General features: G+C 52.5%; 9 protein-coding genes across 9 annotated transcripts; 3 read left to right on the forward strand and 6 right to left on the reverse strand.

The window, feature by feature from the left end:
• Window positions 1-383: 383 nt before the first annotated feature.
• On the reverse strand, window positions 384-1,289 carry BO95DRAFT_330729 (uncharacterized protein; the record flags this gene model as incomplete). The annotated part of the gene is made up of 1 exon (XM_025581906.1): window positions 384-1,289. A coding segment is annotated over one exon (906 nt), but the record flags the coding sequence as incomplete, so codon positions are not given.
• A 460-nt stretch (window positions 1,290-1,749) lies between these two features.
• On the forward strand, window positions 1,750-4,081 carry BO95DRAFT_490166 (uncharacterized protein; the record flags this gene model as incomplete). Its single annotated transcript, XM_025590603.1, has 3 exons — window positions 1,750-2,481; window positions 2,543-2,964; window positions 2,995-4,081. 3 exons carry the CDS (start codon window positions 1,753-1,755, stop codon window positions 4,079-4,081), a joined length of 2,238 nt encoding a protein of 745 aa, XP_025445262.1.
• A 639-nt stretch (window positions 4,082-4,720) lies between these two features.
• BO95DRAFT_461000 (uncharacterized protein) lies at window positions 4,721-6,393 on the reverse strand (the record flags this gene model as incomplete). Its single annotated transcript, XM_025588788.1, has 8 exons — window positions 4,721-4,773; window positions 4,831-4,879; window positions 4,935-5,152; window positions 5,213-5,288; window positions 5,350-5,631; window positions 5,723-5,808; window positions 5,882-5,945; window positions 5,992-6,393. The coding sequence occupies 8 exons, from the start codon at window positions 6,391-6,393 to the stop codon at window positions 4,721-4,723; spliced, it is 1,230 nt and encodes a 409-aa protein (XP_025445263.1).
• A 413-nt stretch (window positions 6,394-6,806) lies between these two features.
• BO95DRAFT_461001 (uncharacterized protein) lies at window positions 6,807-8,123 on the reverse strand (the record flags this gene model as incomplete). Its single annotated transcript, XM_025588789.1, has 8 exons — window positions 6,807-6,894; window positions 6,966-7,029; window positions 7,099-7,147; window positions 7,198-7,389; window positions 7,447-7,665; window positions 7,734-7,819; window positions 7,886-7,949; window positions 8,022-8,123. The coding sequence occupies 8 exons, from the start codon at window positions 8,121-8,123 to the stop codon at window positions 6,807-6,809; spliced, it is 864 nt and encodes a 287-aa protein (XP_025445264.1).
• A 402-nt stretch (window positions 8,124-8,525) lies between these two features.
• BO95DRAFT_490188 (uncharacterized protein) lies at window positions 8,526-10,410 on the forward strand (the record flags this gene model as incomplete). The annotated part of the gene is made up of 7 exons (XM_025590604.1): window positions 8,526-9,281; window positions 9,331-9,416; window positions 9,470-9,751; window positions 9,814-9,880; window positions 9,955-10,172; window positions 10,262-10,310; window positions 10,364-10,410. The coding sequence occupies exons 1-7, from the start codon at window positions 8,819-8,821 to the stop codon at window positions 10,408-10,410; spliced, it is 1,212 nt and encodes a 403-aa protein (XP_025445265.1). The 5' UTR covers window positions 8,526-8,818.
• A 251-nt stretch (window positions 10,411-10,661) lies between these two features.
• On the reverse strand, window positions 10,662-12,513 carry BO95DRAFT_440199 (PAF acetylhydrolase). The gene has a single exon (XM_025585902.1). The coding sequence runs from the start codon at window positions 12,491-12,493 to the stop codon at window positions 10,973-10,975; it is 1,521 nt and encodes a 506-aa protein (XP_025445266.1). The 5' UTR covers window positions 12,494-12,513; the 3' UTR covers window positions 10,662-10,972.
• Window positions 12,514-12,942: 429 nt separating this feature from the next.
• Window positions 12,943-13,442, reverse strand: BO95DRAFT_490193 (NAD(P)-binding protein; the record flags this gene model as incomplete). Its single annotated transcript, XM_025590605.1, has 1 exon — window positions 12,943-13,442. The coding sequence occupies exon 1, from the start codon at window positions 13,402-13,404 to the stop codon at window positions 12,943-12,945; it is 462 nt and encodes a 153-aa protein (XP_025445267.1). The 5' UTR covers window positions 13,405-13,442.
• A 752-nt stretch (window positions 13,443-14,194) lies between these two features.
• On the reverse strand, window positions 14,195-15,503 carry BO95DRAFT_461005 (uncharacterized protein; the record flags this gene model as incomplete). The annotated part of the gene is made up of 6 exons (XM_025588790.1): window positions 14,195-14,290; window positions 14,351-14,609; window positions 14,687-14,724; window positions 14,785-15,131; window positions 15,213-15,249; window positions 15,312-15,503. The coding sequence occupies 6 exons, from the start codon at window positions 15,501-15,503 to the stop codon at window positions 14,195-14,197; spliced, it is 969 nt and encodes a 322-aa protein (XP_025445268.1).
• Window positions 15,504-16,467: 964 nt separating this feature from the next.
• Window positions 16,468-18,290, forward strand: BO95DRAFT_461006 (flavin-containing monooxygenase; the record flags this gene model as incomplete). The annotated part of the gene is made up of 4 exons (XM_025588791.1): window positions 16,468-17,306; window positions 17,356-17,889; window positions 17,936-18,075; window positions 18,157-18,290. 4 exons carry the CDS (start codon window positions 16,468-16,470, stop codon window positions 18,288-18,290), a joined length of 1,647 nt encoding a protein of 548 aa, XP_025445269.1.
• Window positions 18,291-18,769: the final 479 nt, after the last annotated feature.

An 18,769-nucleotide genomic window follows, 5' to 3' on the forward strand; every position in this document is an offset into this window, starting at 1 on the left:
CTGCTCCTGCCTCGATTTAAGTCGTGATCCTTCGCATCCTGGTCCTGTTTCTGCTCGCTTTGACGCTTCCCCACGAAGGAAATTAGAAGACTCCCAATCATACGTACAATAACCAGGAAGAGTGGGAATTGCGAGAGAATGTCTACGGTCTCTTTAGCAGTACTTGGGACGTCGCTGTGCTCAGACGCGGATCCTGAAGAAGCCTGCGAAGATTCAACCACAATCGATCGACTGTGAGTGGTGGCTCTACTACTCCCGTCGACTGAATTGGTCCCAGGAGGCGGCGTCCCGGGCTCATTTCCCTTGGAGATCGAAGTGGAGGCAGCGGATAAACATTGGGGCACTGGTAGAGTGGCCATGCTAGGGCCGTGTCCTGCACTCATATCCTGAAAAGACACCTGCTGGGCACTTGGAAGCTGGACCGATGTTTGCAACATGTTTTCTCGTTCTATTGCGTATGGCAGGCCTTGAGCAAGGGCATCCAGCCGGTGAGGGCGTGACTGTTTCCCGCTACTGGGGTGAACGAGAATCTCACTGACTCCCTGGCCCTGCTTGAAGGGATCGGGAAACCTCATCTGGCGGACCCGGTTCTTCAGACGATCTCGGTGGCGGTGAAGCTTTCCCTGAATCTCGACCTTCATGTGAAAGGACTGATTGTCATGGTGGAAGGCAAACGCGGTGTGGAACATGCTTCTGCGCAATGCTTGGTGATCGGGATCACTCTCGTGAAACTCCCACTTCAGCGTGCGATATGCCGAGGAGTGCGGCGGGGTGGGTAACAGACGGCCGGTGAACGACCACCGACTCTCGTAGCTGGTCTGCTTCGCTTTATTCATGCCCAACCCCCCGCCACCGCTGCCCAGCACGTTCACTCCCGGGGTGAGATTCAGTGCTTTCTTGACCGTCACCCGAGAAGGCTCTCCACTTAAGCTCTTGGGGCCGTAATAGTCCGTCATCCGGAGATCCAGGGGGGCTGGGAGATGGATCTCCGACTGACGGCGCCGCCAGGAGAATCGGTGGCCATCGGTTGGCGCACGGCGACTGCTAGTGATGTCCTCGAGCGATATTGTCACACTGGCGCTTCGGAGAACACACAGGGGCGACTGCTCGAACGCGAGATCCATATAAACCACCCCGGCGGAAGTGTTCTGCTCTCCTAGCTGCCCCCATTGCGACTTGGAGACACGGAGACGGCAATCAGCGTTCACATTGCCGACCTTCCGATAGCAGAGATTGGCATCCACTGTGTCCAAGCCTTGATAAGAGCGACCGTACCGCCGGGAGTACGTCACTGATGGTGGTTGCGGAGCATGGAGGGGTGGGGACATTGGCAGATGTTACGCAAAGGGACCAGGATCATAGTACCCGAGTACAGACACCAATGCCTGTCGCTGTGCTATGTCTGAGTTCCAAAGATAGAGTAGGGAAGAGAAGTGGACAGTAAGTTAAGGTAATAAACCGTAGAAAAGGAGAGGAGAGGGGCCACCAGGCACTGCCACAGCCACGCGTCAGCAGGCTAGCCTAGCTCAGCTATCCATGTTCGCTTATTGATTCATGCAATGCGGGGTTACATTCGCGGCATTAATATTATCCCAGCAATGCATTATGCCCCGTGCGATACCGGCGTTCCCTAAACGCTCGCTCGAGTCTCCGGTCTCTCATCACCTTCCCAGATACAGTGGTTTCTGCACTCACTCACCGGTAGCCCTCTATTTCTCATTGTAGATAGATCAAGCCTTTTAGTGACTCGGAATGGCTGGCCATTGGCCCGAAGTATTCGCAAAAACTCGGGAATCCGCACCAGGTCGCACCTTCAAATTCCCCGCCCAGGGCTATCAGGCGACGGAAGGCTATGCGCTGGTCCGCCCAGGTCACTCTGGCGATAATAGCCTCAGCGCCACCCACGATCGCGAGCTGATACGCCTCAAACAAGACGCATCAGAGTTGGCCCCAACCAAAAGAGAGACCGATGCCCTAAGTGGGAACAACGACGAGTTCGTCTTCCGACACCCTCAAGCAATTTGGACGCCATGCTCCGCCCAGGATATCACGATTCACTACGAACTAGACGTGGTCGATGACGTGCCTAGTCTGCTAGAAGAGTTCGCGAGACTGAAACGCCTGGGAAGGTTTGAAGTGGCCGAGGAATTCTTTGAAAAGTCCCTTGCGGAGTTTGCGAGCTTACTGCCAGTTCTACTCGAATATGCCGACATGCGGATTGAACAAGGTCTGTATGAGCGCGTTCGCCACATCAAGTTTCCTCGAGATATGGAGGATCTTTCTCTCCCGACCGTCAACGTAACAGAAAAGCCATCCGCCTTTCTTTACCATGCTAATTTGGCACTGATCCAAGCGTTCGCGGCCATACAGTTCCAGGGATGTATGAGTGAAGCGTACGCGAGCGTACGAGCACTGGAGACTCCAATGCGCAAGCTGCGGCGATATCGCCGACGCGAGCATCTTCCCCTGGACTCTGCAGAGGTACTCCGCAGTATCCCCCACCCAAAAATTACGGCGCCCCGGTAGTAATGAGCTCGATTAGGTGCAGGTGTTTCGGTATGCGCTCAAGATTCTTTGGCAGGTCGAGAGGGATTCAAATTTGATTCCGGAGCATCATTTTGACTTCTGGTCGAATGGCACCGATCTGTACCCATTTCTGCTGGCAGAAGGCAGGGTTTGGGATGCTCGCGATCTCATGATAGCTTCCATTGAAGCAGATGGCGCGGCTAATACTTGGAAGTGGATATTTGACCTCAGCATTTTCGCCCACAGTTCTTTCAGTCGCCTGCTGGATGACTGGAACAGCCAGCAGTATGATGAGCCCACCGCCCTCGCACTCTTAGACATACTCGTCACTGTCAGTCAACAGTTCCTCTCGTATGCAATTTCGACCCCCAGTGAGCATGACCTGTCGGTCGCTCACCGAAGCCTTCAGCACGCCGAACCCCTCGTCGCTATGCTCCGGTAAAACCACGCGGAGCTTGAGCAAACTAGGTCTTATTGCCGCTGGGTGACTGTCAAGGCCGAGCTCGGAAGAAAGCGTCAGGGGCAAGACAAGATGAGCTTTGGGTTAGAGAATCATCTCTCAAAGTTTCCGGGGCTCACCATCTGGAGTGGCGCAGTGCCGATATACCTACCCATTAAGACTGAGAATCCAGGCTGGACCCCCGAGGCGAGCATCACCACTTCTTCGCACATCGAGCTCTATGACGCCGTCTCTAGAATGCATAGATTTGGCGACTACGCCACCGAGGCCCTTTGTCGAGCGGAATTGCTTCATCATTGTTCCCCGCTCGGCGCCATGCAGCAGCTGGTGCACCTCGCAGATTTACAAATCACAACGCAGGGCGATCGCTTCGGTTACCATAAAACTTGCCTGGCGAAGTTTCTCTTCACCAGCACATCGCTCCTGCGTCAGTCACTACTCGCGGACTTGCGACTCACACCATCCACCCGGATATCGTTCTCCTTCCCGGGCCTGACTGCGTGGTGTATTGCCACCGTTGAGCGGGCTCTCCTGGACGCTGAGAATCACCAGGAGCGCGCGGTGCATCAGCTCACCCTTCAACAAGCGGCAGCGGGCGATGTCGCCCTTCTCCCTCAATATATCCAAGATCGGCTGAGGAATGGCCTTGATCGGATGTACGGGCTCGACTGTGGGCCTCGGGAAAAACCAAGCACCCTCGCCTTATCGCCGATTTCAACCAAGCCTGCGCTCAAATATGGCCCAACCTTTACCGGTCAGCGCTCGCTGCCGATTAGCAGCAGCAGCAACAGTGGCAGCAGTGATGATTCGCTCTTCTCCCGTGCTGATCCTGCGGTCTCCATCGGTTCCATTCCTCCCACCCGGTTACTTAACGATGATGACGAGGATAGCAGTAGTGGTGAGAGCTTTGGCACTGCGGACTCGGGCGCAGATGAGATCGGACGCCAGGAAACGAGTTCCCGACGTCAAATAGTAACAATAGAGGATGTTGATGAGGATGAGGATAGGAACGGGGATATAAATAAGGATCTGAATGATGGGAATGTTGGTAACGGATCAAACACTGGAGATCCCCGGCAAGGTCCAGTGCGATGACTGTTGACATTTGGGGCCTTGGTCACACGAAGAAGGTAAATGCTCCCTTCCCCTGGGGCTGAGGGCATAAATCTGGAAGCGAATCCCGAGAAGACACAGTTGTGACTAGTAAGGATTTTGCTCGTTCAGGTCAATGTAGAAGTTATATCATAAGTATATCTTTATTCAGTAGAAGACTGGTGTACTTTTCCTACAAGTGCAAGATAAATCCTATAGAAATACTACACCTTTCGATATAGACTTATGCATAGTCATGAGTTCTTCGAACCTGTATCCCATTTCTACCAAGCTTGACATGTTGAGAACGCGGCTACGGAACAAGAGTCTGATCGCGATACACACCCTGAGACATCCGGAAAGTAAAGCGTCAATTGGCCTAATGCGTAGCGGTAGACGGCATAGTCTTGGAATTATGACGATATATAGACAACAACAATGATTAGAGACAGAAGTATAAGGCATAGTTGCTGGTGTCTGGAGCTAGCTCACAGCAGCCCTGAGAAAAGACACTTTCTTCACTGAGCAGCCTAGAGTATAAGATTGATTGACTACGACGAATGCACAGCGCCAGGAAGACGGTCTATCTGCGCGAATACCAAAATCGATGATGTAAAGCAAACGCAGGATACTTGAAAGCTTTTAGCTCGGAGTCCCCTTGGCATAGTTGGTCAAATACTCCGCCATTGGCTTGTCTGAACACATCGTCAGGTCAACGTCTACCCAGCTTTAGCAAAAAGACGGAGACTTACAAACGGAGTTCGCACTCTCCAAGTCCCACTGCATCCACTCCGGCATATCCTACAACCGACATGGTCAAGATTCTTTTCCTAGTCATGTTTTCATGGACACATACCGCAAGCTCTAGCGCACCATTGAGATAGCCGGAGATAAGGCGTGTATCCGCCGCCACACTGGTCCAGACTGACTGCAGCACATTGATGTTGACGCGGAAGGCCTCGAGCTTGTCCTCGCCCACGTCCATGAGCTCTTGGCGGGTCAGGCGGATCTGCTCGATCTGATTCTCGAGCGAGGCTTTCTCCCGCTCCTTGGAGCGGATTTGCGACTCGGTAGCTAGTTGTCTCAATTGTTGATCAAGCTTGATACTTTCGGGGGGGGGGGGGGGGAACTGACCGGCTTTGGCGACTGCAAGCGCCGCCATCGAGACAATTGCCGCGACACTCACTCCAAGCGCAATCAGCCCACCAATCTATGCAATATCTCTAGTCAGACTAAATCCTACTCGATTATGGAAAAGGGTTGTTCTTTACCGCAAGGAAAGGCCCGAGGATGCCACTTGCGGCGGCCAACGCGGTGATGGCCGGCAGCAGCAGCGCGCCACCCCCGAGCGCGAGGATCGAGGTATTCAGCGACGTTAGCTTGTCGCGCAGCTCCTCGAGCTCCTCCAGCACCCGGGCAATCTCCTGCTTGAGCTGCTCTTCCCGGTCACGGGCCCAGACAGAGAAGTCGGCGATGAACGAGGTGAAGTTTGTCTGGAGCTCGCTGAATTTGTGCTCCATGGTACGGGCATCGGCTTGCGCTGTATCCATTTGCTGCACATTCGTCAGCCATTGCCAGTCCAAAAAGTACATTTCTCGTCTTTCCTATTCTAATTTGCGGGGCTGCAAAGCGGGAATCACATACATCAATAAACCGGTTCAGCACTGTGCGTCGACTATCTACGGAAATGCTTTCATCGAAGCAGAAGGGGATAATCATGTCATCGAATCCTAGGCAGCGTGAGCTACAATCACTTCCCCTAAAACCCCAGAACCTCGCGGGGGAAGAAAAAAGCGCACGTACGATTGCCATGAACCGCGATATCGGTCGCAAGGTTCCGACTGTCGGCGAGAAGCACTCGATATGCCTGGCCACCGTTAGCATTTGTTAGGGCACAACAACTGACCACCCACCACCTGGTTCTCAACCAACTTATCCTCAAAACCGGAATGATGGATGCGGTCGATCTGCGCGATCTTGAGGTGCAGGCTCACGAAGAGGCGCTCGATCTCGTTGGACGCCTCAACTGCCGCGTTCGACGCTGCGCGCAGGTGCTCTGTGCACTCGGGCGACGCCAGCCCCTTCGCTGCGCCCGTGCTGAAGACTTTGTTGTCCCTTTCGTTCTTGATTGGGTCGCTGAAGTCACCACCGTCCTTGAGGATCTCAATCTCACTCTCGGAGAGCGTGGCGGCGGCATCGATGAACTTCTGCGGAGTCGGGTCCGACCCGACCAGCTGGCAGACTTTGTCGACGAGGGAGTCGTAAGACGGCGGGGAGCTGTGGGGCTCGTAGGCTGGGGGGGCTGTGGCGGACATGATCGTGGTGATTGTATTAGGTTGGATGATGAGTTTGGCTGCTAGACACCAGTAGGGACTTTCTGCTTGCTGCTGGGAACATGACGTTTATATTTACTAGATCACGGATCCAAAAAGCCCAATGACAAGGTGTGCTACAGTATACGTAAGAGCAATATGCATACTGACTGGACTGCACGATCTTCTGTCAGCATTAGGGCTGGCTGAACGACCAGAGCGATCTCCAGTGGCAAAGGCATGCTTTACAGGTAGAGTGGGGTATGATTGATAGATTATTTTTTTGCCACTGCGCCGAGCGAAGGAAGCGCCCCGCCCCGCACATGCATGCAATATAAACAGGGAAACGTACCCCTGTCATTGACGCTAATGTATGCATAGAGAGAGCACGGCTGAAGCGTGCAGTGCAGACTAGCCTACTCGCAATAGATCTCCGGGCACCAACCCCGCTCGATGCCTGAGTTAATAGAGGATTTGACACCCAGGTGCATAGCTTCCACAAACCTGTTGCCTTAATCTGAAGATCAGCTAGAAACCCACAAGCGTGGCATGAAATTCACCAGTCTTCAGCTCACGGGAAGTCCAGCCAATGGACCATCGCATCACTGTACTGTTGAAGGTAGAGCGCCATCTCCGCGTCTGAAATGAGAGATGTCAGCTTTCCCCGCTCCTGGTGTGCATGGATCGGGATTTGACCGTGGAACGTACAAATCTCCATTCCGCGATCAAGGCAGAGTTGCATGTAGACTGGATACGCCTAGCTACGGGTCAGCATACGCGTATACTTGGTGGAAACGTGTGACTTACGACCATGTCGGCGGCGGTCTCGAACCACACCGTAATCTGCCGGATGTCCACCAAGACCCATTGCCAAACACGCATGAGGATGGAGGTATGCCGATCAAAATTTACCAGCATCATTGGGTCTGGAGCTCGTCGAGACCCTACCCGCTGTTGTTTTGAGACTGGTATGCTGAGGAGATCCATAGGTAGCTCATCCTGAAGTTGCCCTATCAGCCATGGAAATTGACACCATCGGACAGCATGAAGGCTTACTTTGTAGGGTAAGGAGTCAGCCATGCCACGTAGTCGGTCAATTTCCTGCTTATAGCTTCCAGTGGAACCATGACCGCTGCTACTCTCTGCCTCCGTCTCCACTGCATCAGAGACGCTGCGCACGACTGGGAATTTGGACCAAGCACTAGCCAGGTTGTAGGCGATCTCCAGCAGGCGGTACTTCGTGAGTGTCACAAAGAATGTCGGGAATTGGATTCGCTGCCAGCATCTTAAGTCAGCATGTTGATCTTCTCCGCACTGGAGCCAGTGTGGTAATTTCGATTTACCGCAATGAAATTGTGAATGCGTAGCACTTTCTGGTGCATCGAGAGAGATCCATCAGTGGAAAACCGAGCAACATCATCCTTCACCTCTGATACAACGATAAATTAATTCTGAGTCTTAGCCTAATGTATGGAGATGGGTCGAAGCGCCGTACCGTCATAGATGGCGCAGATGTTGTTAGAAAGTGGGATATTATGACGCAGCATAATCCTATGGTCCTGTATTCTTGTCAGCATGTTTGGTATGCGGAGTAATGCTTGTGGGATTGAACTTTTCAGCGTGGCAAATACCTCTCGGATCTCACGGATTCGCTGCTCATGCAGGGCGGTTCCTGGCCATCCGGACATGATAACATGGGCAATCACCGCAGTCAAGATGATCTCATTGCTCATCCCAGCGCGGCTGGCTTCTTGTGCGAAGGCGATGTACGTGCGACTCTGCTTTCCCAATACTTGGATGGTGGATGTTTTCTTCACTGGGCCATCATTCGTTGTGTGCCACAGCTGAAGCGTACTTAGGACTGAGCAGAGATTGTGGTCGATGGGTACCCTGTCAGTACTCGGTGGCGATTTGGGGGTGGGGATGGAGCTCGACGAGAACATATTGTTGGGTGGGCAATGGCAATTCCGAAGGAATAAAGTGGTTTGCTACTCATAGGGGAAGAATGAGAAGTGTTTGCCTGGTCAACAAATGAAGGCAATTTATCTGCGCTGGATTCCTGGGAGCAAGCATGTGAAAGATGCGGATGGGGAGTGGTGTCTGTCGTACAAGTTAACAGGAATTCGATTCTGTGCGAGGAGTTTTTGGCTTTGTTCGAGAAAAGCGGGGTGTTATCAGCTTGTTTGGAACAATGACCTCAAGGTGCAGGACGCTTACGTCCGCTGCATGAGCTCGGCATGCACGAAAGACCTTTCAGCCACGCCACAGCGGAGATATTCAGCTGTCGGATCCCGATGTTCTCCGCTGTGCTATGGTGTTCTGTAATTGAGGGCACGTAGTAGATCTTATTTCCCACTTGTGCTGTACAGTATATAATAGAACTCCTTCCACCTTCAGGTAGTCTAACGATCAAAACACAATTATCATAATGGATGACGCACCCCCCACGTACACAACCGGGGACTCCCCTCCTTCCTACGACGAAGTCGCCAAAAAACTGGAGGGCCTCGTTGGCGACGATGTCACGCCCGATAGAGTCCTCGACGCGACGGACAAGCTATCGGATGCCGAGATCGACATCCTGATAAACGGCGCCGACGGCCACTGGCCCCTGGAGACCGACCAGCAAAAGACAGATTTCGCGGTGGGGTGCGGCCAATGTCTATCCTCCCCCGAGGGCAAGACTCGATTTGCAAGCGCCGGCGACGAGGCCACGCAGGCGACCCGCGACATTGAGAACATCTTTGTCAGCTTGCATCTACGCATTGCGCAGATCGATCGGATCCATCACTCCGCATTCGAACCCGAGATCATCAATCTCCAGCAAGCGTACCGAGATGTCCTGGCCGGGAGCCGCGACTTTGCGGCCACGGTCAGCGTCCAGTCTAAGCGTGAGTCCCGCCCCCGTCTTAGGGCTCGATCTAACAAGGCTGGGTCAAGGGTTCGACGAAAGCATCCTCAAGATTTGCGCAAATGAGAGCATCGCCATCCAGACACGTAGGAATACTCTCGAGACGTACATAGAGGTACGGAGAAGGCGGTGGACCTTCTTGCGGTCATTCCGACTAACCCATCCTAGGGAACTACAGCGTTCCAAAGCGACGCGCAGAGAATAACCGATGGATTCCGCACTGTGACGGAGGACTTCGCTGCGTTTGTCGCCTCCTTCTCCACCTGGGCAAAGGACAAAGAAGGTGAGATCACCGAGCAAATCCGTCTTGTCGAGCAGGAGCTCGACGCTCTGCACCAGAAGCTGTATCAGCTCGAGAGCTCCCTCCGCGCCTTCGAGATCGTCTTCGGCGCGTCAATTCCCGCCACCGGGACCTTTGTGAAGATGTTCCCCGCCCTCGCGCCGTGGATCGTGGTACGTAGTAAGCCATTCCCAAGATTCTCGATCGCTGATGTTTCATCTCGAACATCCAGCTCGGTGGCGTAATTACCGCCCTCGCTTCTTTTGCCGCTATCGCCGGTCTCGCGGCTGGCATATCCAGTACGGGCTGACCCCTTTTCTCAATGGAAACCCCCGGTTTGAACGCAACCACTAACCGTGATTTCTGTCACAAGAAACGAACTACCGGATCCACCTCAAGACGCAGGAGAAGGAGAAACTGCAGACGGAACTGGAGAACCTCCGCCGCACGCGCGCCCAGCTGGAGGACTTCGGCCATGACTCGTTGACGCGGTTCGAGACGGCCGTGGGGATTCTGACGGGGGCGTGGGAGCAGACCCTCGCTGACGCGCGCATTGTCCAGGATTGGCTGGTCCGGGGCGCGAACGTTACTGTACGATGATCTCTTCTTCTTGGTGCCCATCTTTGATCATGTTGAGAAGCATTCACAACGGGATTATGTTCTAACATGCTGACTGGTAGCACCGACCGGAGTATGTGGAGCTGAATATAAGGCACGGTGTCAGCAAATGTAGGTCATGATCTATTGTTCCTTGTGCATGTGGCTGACACGGATGGTGGTAGACAGCGCACTGTCGGAGTATTTGGAGAGTTATGCTCGGGGAATTTGAATCTCGAGGGCCCGCGGCTGTGCTGGAGTGAATCAAGATTATGTAGCTTTTGTCATTGATAGGGTGCTGAGCTTTATTGCATTGCTAAACGAATACCAATCCATCTGTTCAGGGGCATCAACTCGGGTTACTTCCCGCTGTCGAGGACGGGGATGCTTTGCGCAGGCTGTGGAGCTCATGAAAGCAGGAAATGCAATCCGTGCGATGCAAAACAAGGGCGCACAAGTCAGCACCCTGTAAAGACCCACGACCGATGTTGTCGCAGATAATGGGTGCTAAGGATGGTGCGATGGCTCATAAGGCGCTGCCCGAATCTTCCACCTGGCCCTTAGGGCGGCCATCTGAGGGGACATCAACCATCGCATCTCCATGCCGGCGTAGATGAACCATTTGGGTTTTACATTAGGTATGACTGACTTCTGTGATATGTCTTGCTTGTCTTCTAGTCTCATCGGTCTGTGACAAACGCGCTAACTAGTGATAGCAAGCCTGATTGTGCCTGGCCATGGTCACATGGTTTGCAGCTTAAACCCTCGCCACGCCTGGCAGATATCCATCTATATTAAAGCTCCACGGGACACTCCATGGGCCGCGTCTGGTTGACGGGCGTAACATGGACTTGCCAAAGTCTCGCCAAACCCGGCGGGAACTCCCTTTGCCGCTCCGGACTCACCCACTCGTCGTACAGATGGTGGGTTGCTTTCTCGCCCAGAATGCCGCGTTCTCCACCCTCGCGCACATAGTGGAAGAAGTCATCCGTGACTCGAACATATTCACGCAGAGCTTCATGCACGTTCAAAGTGGCGCCGGTGGTCCAGCTGAGAAGCCACGGCTCGAGGAGCGGCGCATCGGTGATGCTGGGATGTGCCGTCCCGATGCTCGTGAGGAACCAGGACGGGGCGGGGACCGCGCGGACGAGGTCGCGGACGGTGTCAAAGTGCGGGCGGTTGTAGAAGGGACTGACGGTGCGGGACCACGAGTTGGAGTGCACGACCAGGATGGGCACGGTGACATTGGGGTTGAGGGGACCGCTGGACTTGCCCGGATCGAGGATCACTCCTGCCGCGGGGGAGGTGGAGCGCGTGGTGGTGAGGGCTTGCAGGGCACCAGTGGCGCCAAAGGAGTGACCCGCCAGGGTGAGATGGGTCATGTTGAGGCGGCCGGTCCAAGAAGGGAGGGTGGTGATGGGGTCCCGCGTGTTGAGGATCGGGGTGCCGTTGTTGATGGCATGTAGGAGGTCGACGGCGGCATGGAATTCGGCGTCGCGGAAGGCCAGCTGGGCGCGTTTGAAGTCATCCCGGGCAAACTCGGTCGGTAACCCTGATGGCGACCGTATATCGGAGAGACGGAGCGGCGGGACCGGACGACCCGGGGAGCTGGCGGACGACTTGACCAGGGATCCGGGCCCGCTCCCGTCGCGGTGTTCTATGGCGATGATGACGTGGCCACGACTGGCAAGTTCGGCGAGGAACTGGGTGTAATCGGTGCGCGAGCTGACATCGCCGTGGGAGAAGACGGTGACGGGGAAAGCATCGGTAGTATCATTATTATCGTAATGACGGAGAAGAAGCGGAGCGTCGACCTCGGCGGGGATGGCCACGGCGCCTCCTACCACCCATAGGACCCCGGTGAAAATAGTTCGGATGAGGAGGTTGTCGATCCCGGCCAGGCGGGCGTAGCCCTGGGCAGTGAGGCTGATGGGCCGCGGAATCCAGGGGTACCGGGGCTTGCGCGACCGGAATCGCCGGTCGGTCGGGTAGTACACCGTTGCCAGAAGCGTCTCGACGTCAAAGACCGGTTGTCCGGTGGCCTTGTGAACCGCCTCAGCCACGCGTCGAGGCCCGCCCGGTAAAGGCACTTCTAAGTCGATCGCACCGACGCCATGGGGGCCGGTATAGGACGGAAGTGGAGAGGCAAGGACTGGTAAGCCATAGATGATGCAATAGAGGGCGTAGAGCATGTAGAGACAGGGAGCGCTGAATAGAATCAGGCGCCAAGTGAGACGCGGGCGGGGCTGGCGGGAGGTCGTCGTCCACCGGGGTTGCGGTATCGGCGTGACGGGCGATTTGTTGATACTGCTCATTGTGCTTTTTTTCCGATGCTGACACTGGTCGGGTAGACCCAGCAGGCGCGGATGGCAGGCGTACTTGTACTCCCGCGATATCGCGGGGAATGAAGAAGGATCGATGACGTAGTGCCGACGTGATTTGCATCTGATTTGTCGCCACAGAGTACTGAAAACCTCTACACAAGGGGAGGGAAGTGTGAGGCTATAAACAGATGATGAATCAACCAGACAAGAGAAATGGCCGCGAGGCCTTTATTCTGAACTATATACACCGATAGAATTATAGCTGTTGTCACAATGCAAGCTTAGCTTTCTTTTCTATCTTTCCTGTCTTTTTGGTCTCTATATAGTAAATCTGCCAAGAAGCGGGCCGGTGTCTGGTTCTTAGTCTGGCTGGGTGATAGGAATAATAGCTCTAGCTGGGTAACTCTTTATAATAATATCTAGATTCTTTATTAGCTACTCTAAACGTAGAACTCGGGCTGTTGGGTCTCCTCGAGGAGCACGGAGTAGGATTCGTCGGCGTTGTGGAGGTCGGTCTGGGCGTTGCTGATGACGCTGGCTGAGCTCGTGTATACGAAGCATTGGGTGCCTGATTCTTGGGCGATGTGGATCAGGGTCTTGGTGCCCTCCACGTTGACTTTGTACATGGTATGCTTGGGGGCGTCGAATTTGGGACTGGCTGTGTGGATCACCGTATCGGGTTTTATCTGTTGGAAGAGCTGGCGCATGGCGTCGGAGTCGGTGAGGTCTCCACTGTAATACTCGACACCAGAGAGACAGTGAGCTGGTTGTCGGAGGTCGATAGAGTGAAGCTGTTTGTAGCCGCGCTCTGCAAAAAGCTGGAGGATTTGGCTGGCCAGACCACCGCAGCCACCGGTTACTAAAACCGTGCCTAGGCTAGAGCGGGAGTCTTCTTCTGACATGATTATTGCTCGCGCCGAAAGAAGGTGGAATAGACTCAAAGTACCAGTAACTATATTGTAGACAAAGTGGTAGGGGAAAGGTAAAGAGGAAGGCGTTTAGGGAATTACACAAAGGGGGTAGGCGGATCATTACTTTACCGATATACGCCAAATCCGGAACGGAGAAACATGTGCTGACAGACTGATAGTAGTCCCATAATGCCATTGCATAAATCGACCAGGGTCTGAACAGGCAACGATGAGAAACAGGGTGATTTATAGGCCTGTTGGTTGATGCTTTCCTTAATTGCCGTCCAATGCTAGTACTGGGCAAAATTGCCTAGATTTTGCCCTTCTAATGAGGTAAATATCCTAGCTTAGTTGTTCCCAGCCTGGTAAAAAACGCTAATACCTCTGGTTCCTGAGGCCAGCTTTCAAAGTTAGGGACTGTTCTGTCCTGTGGGCAAGCCTGTGGGTAACAACAGGGATCGGGCCCCTTTTCATGCATTGACCCTAAATCTAAAGCAATTAATTCGGTGTAATATGTTGATCCCGCCGCCGTAGCCGGTTGTGCCATAAGCCAAAGTATACCTCGAAATGCTAATTCTTCGCTTGTATGTCTCAATTGCCTTAATGTGTTGTTGGTACTCTCTCCCTCTCGTAGTGCCAAAGACCTTCGAGACCTTTATTTTGATGCTCACTAGCTGAGCGACCTGCATATGGCATATATAGCACAAAGTGCTATGGGCAAGACTCCATTTTTTGTCAGCTGCTATAGATCATACCCCGAAATGCATGTGGATGCAAAGAATCATCTCCTGAGCTCCTCGCCCAATTCGAATTTAGTCTCGACTGCTATCCATTGCTCGTCAGCGTCGTTTTCTCTACTCAGATTATTCATCTCAACCTGCACGTTGTGCGTTGTCAGCAATGCATCGTGCCAATCCAAGACTCCTCTTCGTCGTACAGTCCGACGGCCTTCCGCTATCGTAGTAGAATCCTTTCCTCCGGAACTCTGCAGAATATATCTGCCCACCCGAGAGCTGGCAAACCGCTTAACCGCGTAACGCAACAGGGGCTGTAAGGTGGGTAGGCAGGCGCACAGGATCCCCACACACGGCTCCACGCTGGACCAGATGAACACGTCGCCGATGACCCAGGTGATGTCAACTGATGTCTTCAGAAATGTCAAGTAATACAATCGGATAACACTTGCAATACAGACACTACTCACATTAACCGGTCAGTGTTCCGTAAGATGGAGTTGCTAGAAGGAGCAAGGAAGAAAAGAAAAGGTACTGACAATCCCCCAAGCATAAATATGCCGCACACCAACACCTTCTGTGCAGTACGCATCTAGAGTTTCCAAATGACAGGCCCAGGAATCAATAGAATGAGCACATCCGTGATTAAATTGGCGACTGCATTGCCGATATAGAATGGGTAGAGATTGAAGACACATCTGCCGCTGCTGGGATCGGCGTATTGCCTCCAGTAATAAGAGACTGGTCGACAGCAGACTAGAAATGCGATCGTGCAGGACAGCCAGTATCCAATCGTAAGCACTGCGCAGAACCAAATCGCCTTGCTCATCCCAAATATTCGCCGGTAGAGGAGTAGTATTGATAGCTTGATGAGTGGGACAGTGACCACGTAGATCAGAACATATGCGAAAAGAATTCGCATCAGCTTCATAATGTCGGTCATTGCAACACTCCAAACATGTTTTCCGAGGCCGTAGTTTCCTCCTAAATCGATGCCACCGGTCAGCTTCGTTCTTCGAATACAAGGCATTGTGAAATATGGGAATTGATATGTGGTGCACAAACCGATAATTGTACAGACAAAGCTGGCTGTCACTGATATCTAAGAGGCGTTTCAATAAGTATTGTGCGTCAAAAGACACAGAGTATTAAGGCGTGTCATACCCATGCGGCCAGAATCATCCAGTCATCCGCCGCGATCGCCGCGTCCTGCATTCGGTATCGTGTAGTCCATCGTAGGGCAATCGCGCCTGCAGCAAGAATATAGGTTGAAATCACAGCCGCATTATTCTTCGAATGATGACTGGCTGTGAGATCAAGGCCGGATGGTGGTGGTCCAAATGAAGTGTCGGACATCGTGTTACCTGAAAATATGATGCATATAACGAAGTACCTGGCGGAGAATGGTGAGCCTTGATCTGACCTTGGTTTTCCGCAACGTTCTCACGCAATCCCCGGGTGGCAAGAACTTCATATGACCCATTCCATGCACCCCTGCTTGTTTAATTTGCATAGTGCATAAGCTAAATCCAGTTGCGAGATTACGATGGGGAGCCGACTACACGCTACTTTGTCGGACGTGGATGCTGTGCTCCAAAAGACGAGATCAAAACGCTCTTGAGCAGCACGTTCTCAACTTCCAGGCCGGACGCTTTGGAAAATATAATTCATATTGAAAGTTGTACATACCTAACGCTGTGACTATTTTGCAACATCTCCTTCGAAGATTTGAGTACGGAGCAGGCTCCCGGTGGCCCGAAGCCCAGACCCACTACACTTGCTTCAATAAGTTAGGTCAGCAGTTAGGGCTAGTCGGCCGGGGCATTTGTTCTGCTTAGTGCTTACTTGGGCCGTTCTATTTCGTTTGTTTAATATACGTCTGTACTAATAGTCGACTCTAAAATATAGTATATTAAATTTACATGGATGGTGAACTAGGGTGTCAAATGTCAACCACTCAACCATAGCCGGCAAAGGGTCGGCCCACGTCTTGCCGGCCTTCTCCACTCTAATCGCACGAGTCGGATATTGATACTGGCAGCTGCTTTTCTTGTTGGAACTACGCTAAGTCACAGCCCTGAGACGATGGAAAACCATTCGATCTGAACCCATTTCCCCATTTCCACATTTCCCCCTTTCTCTCTCCCCCCCCTCCTCCTCCGCGCGAACCGTCGCAGGATGAGTGTCACCACCCGCTTTCCCCTTCCCTTCACTCCTATAAAGGAACGCGATACACGCCATCTTCGAATCACGATATCACCCAGTTTCCCCTTGCCAGTCTCGTTTATCATTGCCCATTTTCCCCATGACAACCACAACAATGCAATCTGTCCAATACCCTGTCGATCTCCAAAGATACGCTTTCGCATCCCGGAAGTTGCGCGTCGTTTGCATCGGGGCTGGTATTTCCGGCCTGAACCTCGCCTACAAGCTCCAGCACGAAGCCCCGCTTGATTTTGTTGACTTTGTGATATACGAGAAAAACCCGGAGGTGGGAGGCACATGGTTCGAGAATATCTATCCAGGAGTCGGGTGCGATGTACCCGCCCATAGTTACGTCTTTCCATTCAAGGCAAACCCCGAGTGGTCGCAGTGTTATGCTGGGGGACCAGAGATTGAGAAGTATATTCTTGATACCGTGGAAGAGTTCGATTTAAAGAAGCACATTATATTCAACACGCGCTTGACAGAAGCAATCTGGGATGAAGCCAAGGGGAAGTGGAATCTCAAGCTAGTACAGAATCATGAAAACAACGACAATTCAACGGATGCCTCGCTGAGTGATGAAGCAGATATTCTGCTTAATGCAAGTGGTATCCTGAATCAATGGAAGTGGCCAGAGATTGACGGGTTGTTGGATATGTATCAGGGAAAGTTGATACATACGGCAGCATGGGATAGGAGCTACGACTGGACAGGCAAGAGAATTGCGGTGATTGGGAATGGTTCCTCAGGATTGCAGATCATACCAGCACTGCAGCCCAAGGCAGCACGAATTGTGAATTTTATCCGGCAACCGACCTGGGTCTCGACCAATTTGTGTCCCGATATTACGCCAGATGGAATGGGAACCAATTTCGAATATACTGAGGAGGAGAGGAGCCGGTTCCGTAATGATCCTGCGGCATTCCTCGCGTACAGAAAGCAGGTTGAGTGCTCGTTCGTCACCCCTCTATATTGTCCACTTTGACCTGCTGACAACTTCCAGTGTTAACAGTGTGTATAAACTAATGCTTGCCGGAACTGAGCCCAATGAATCACTGAAGAAAATTGTTGAATCAATCATGCGGCAACGTCTAGGTAATAATCCGGAACTTATCGATAAACTCATTCCCAAAACCTCAATTGGATGCCGGCGTCTCAGTCCGGGTGACGGCTATCTTGAAGCTATGCAACAGCCCAATGCAGCATGGAACTTTGATGTCATCCAATCGGTTACAGAGACTGGGATTCAGACTACAGAAGGGAAAGAGGAATTTGATCTTATCGTTTGTGCTACGGGGTTCAACACGAGCTTTATTCCTACCTGGAAGCTGGTGGGTCGGGGCGGTCGACAGTTGTCTGAAGAGTGGAAGGATACCCCCGAAGCATACTTCTCTGCCTGTGCAGCTGGTATGCCAAACTATTTCATCTTTGCAGGCCCGAATTGCTGCATTGGACATGGGTCTGTGCCGCAAATGCTTGCCTGGACAGCAGATTATATCCTGCAATGGATTCAGAAGATTGCACGAGAGGATCTTCAGTGAGTGACTTTTCCCACCCGTCTGAGCAAGACTAAGACGTTACAGCTCGATTGTGGTTAAGGACAGTATACTCAGGCAGTATAATAGCCGTGCGCAGGCGGCCCTCCGAAACACTGTCTGGGCGACTGGGTGTCAGGCCTGGTACAACAATGGAACGACCAAGGTCACGGCTATGTATCCAGGAAGTGTATTACAGTACAAGGGCGAGTTCCACGATTGGGTATTCTAGATAAATATGTAGTGATGCTAACACTTTCCCTTTGCAGAAGCTATCTCTTATATCCGTGGCGAAGATTTCGACATCAAATATCGAACCTCAGATCCCTTTGCATATCTTGGGAATGGCGAGCTGGAGTGGGAGCGAGCAGAAGATGCTGATCTGGCTTTCTACTTGAAGTAGTCTGAAAATTGGATTCCAAGTTGGCAGAACTACCGGAAGAGTTGTACTTTAGGTTCCGTTCATAATTTGACACCATTCCATAGGCAAGCATCATGGGTCTGATACTTAGCAGTACCTTACCTAGTAGTACAGATATGCTGACTATACAACCGTTGGGATATACCCTTCTCTGCTGTCCGTTCCTGTGACGCATCGTCTATATCGAGAAGGAGAATTGACGGTTGGGGATGCACTGGCATCCTTTCTCATCAGCCCTGACCGAACTATCCGCGGTCGATGTCTTCTCTCCCACGCCGACATGGCTCGAGGAGTTGAGTGGTGGAGCTATCCATCTACCGGTTTTGATCGTCTTCGGATTAAGTTCTATCTTAGAAGCCATCGCCCCCCTCCAGCCCTACTTTGCCTCTCCTCTCCAGCTTCCCACTGATCCCATTCTCCCAGCTTCATGATCTGCATTATAATCAAAATATCTCTCACTT

This window comes from Aspergillus brunneoviolaceus, assembly GCF_003184695.1.
Source record: "Aspergillus brunneoviolaceus CBS 621.78 unplaced genomic scaffold BO95scaffold_13, whole genome shotgun sequence".
NCBI classification, from domain to species: Eukaryota; Fungi; Ascomycota; class Eurotiomycetes; order Eurotiales; family Aspergillaceae; genus Aspergillus; species Aspergillus brunneoviolaceus.

Coding starts and splice junctions, on each gene's coding strand:
- BO95DRAFT_440199 (XM_025585902.1), bottom strand. CDS start 12,493: ATGAGCAGTATCAACAAATCGCCCGTCACGCCGATACCGCAACCCCGG.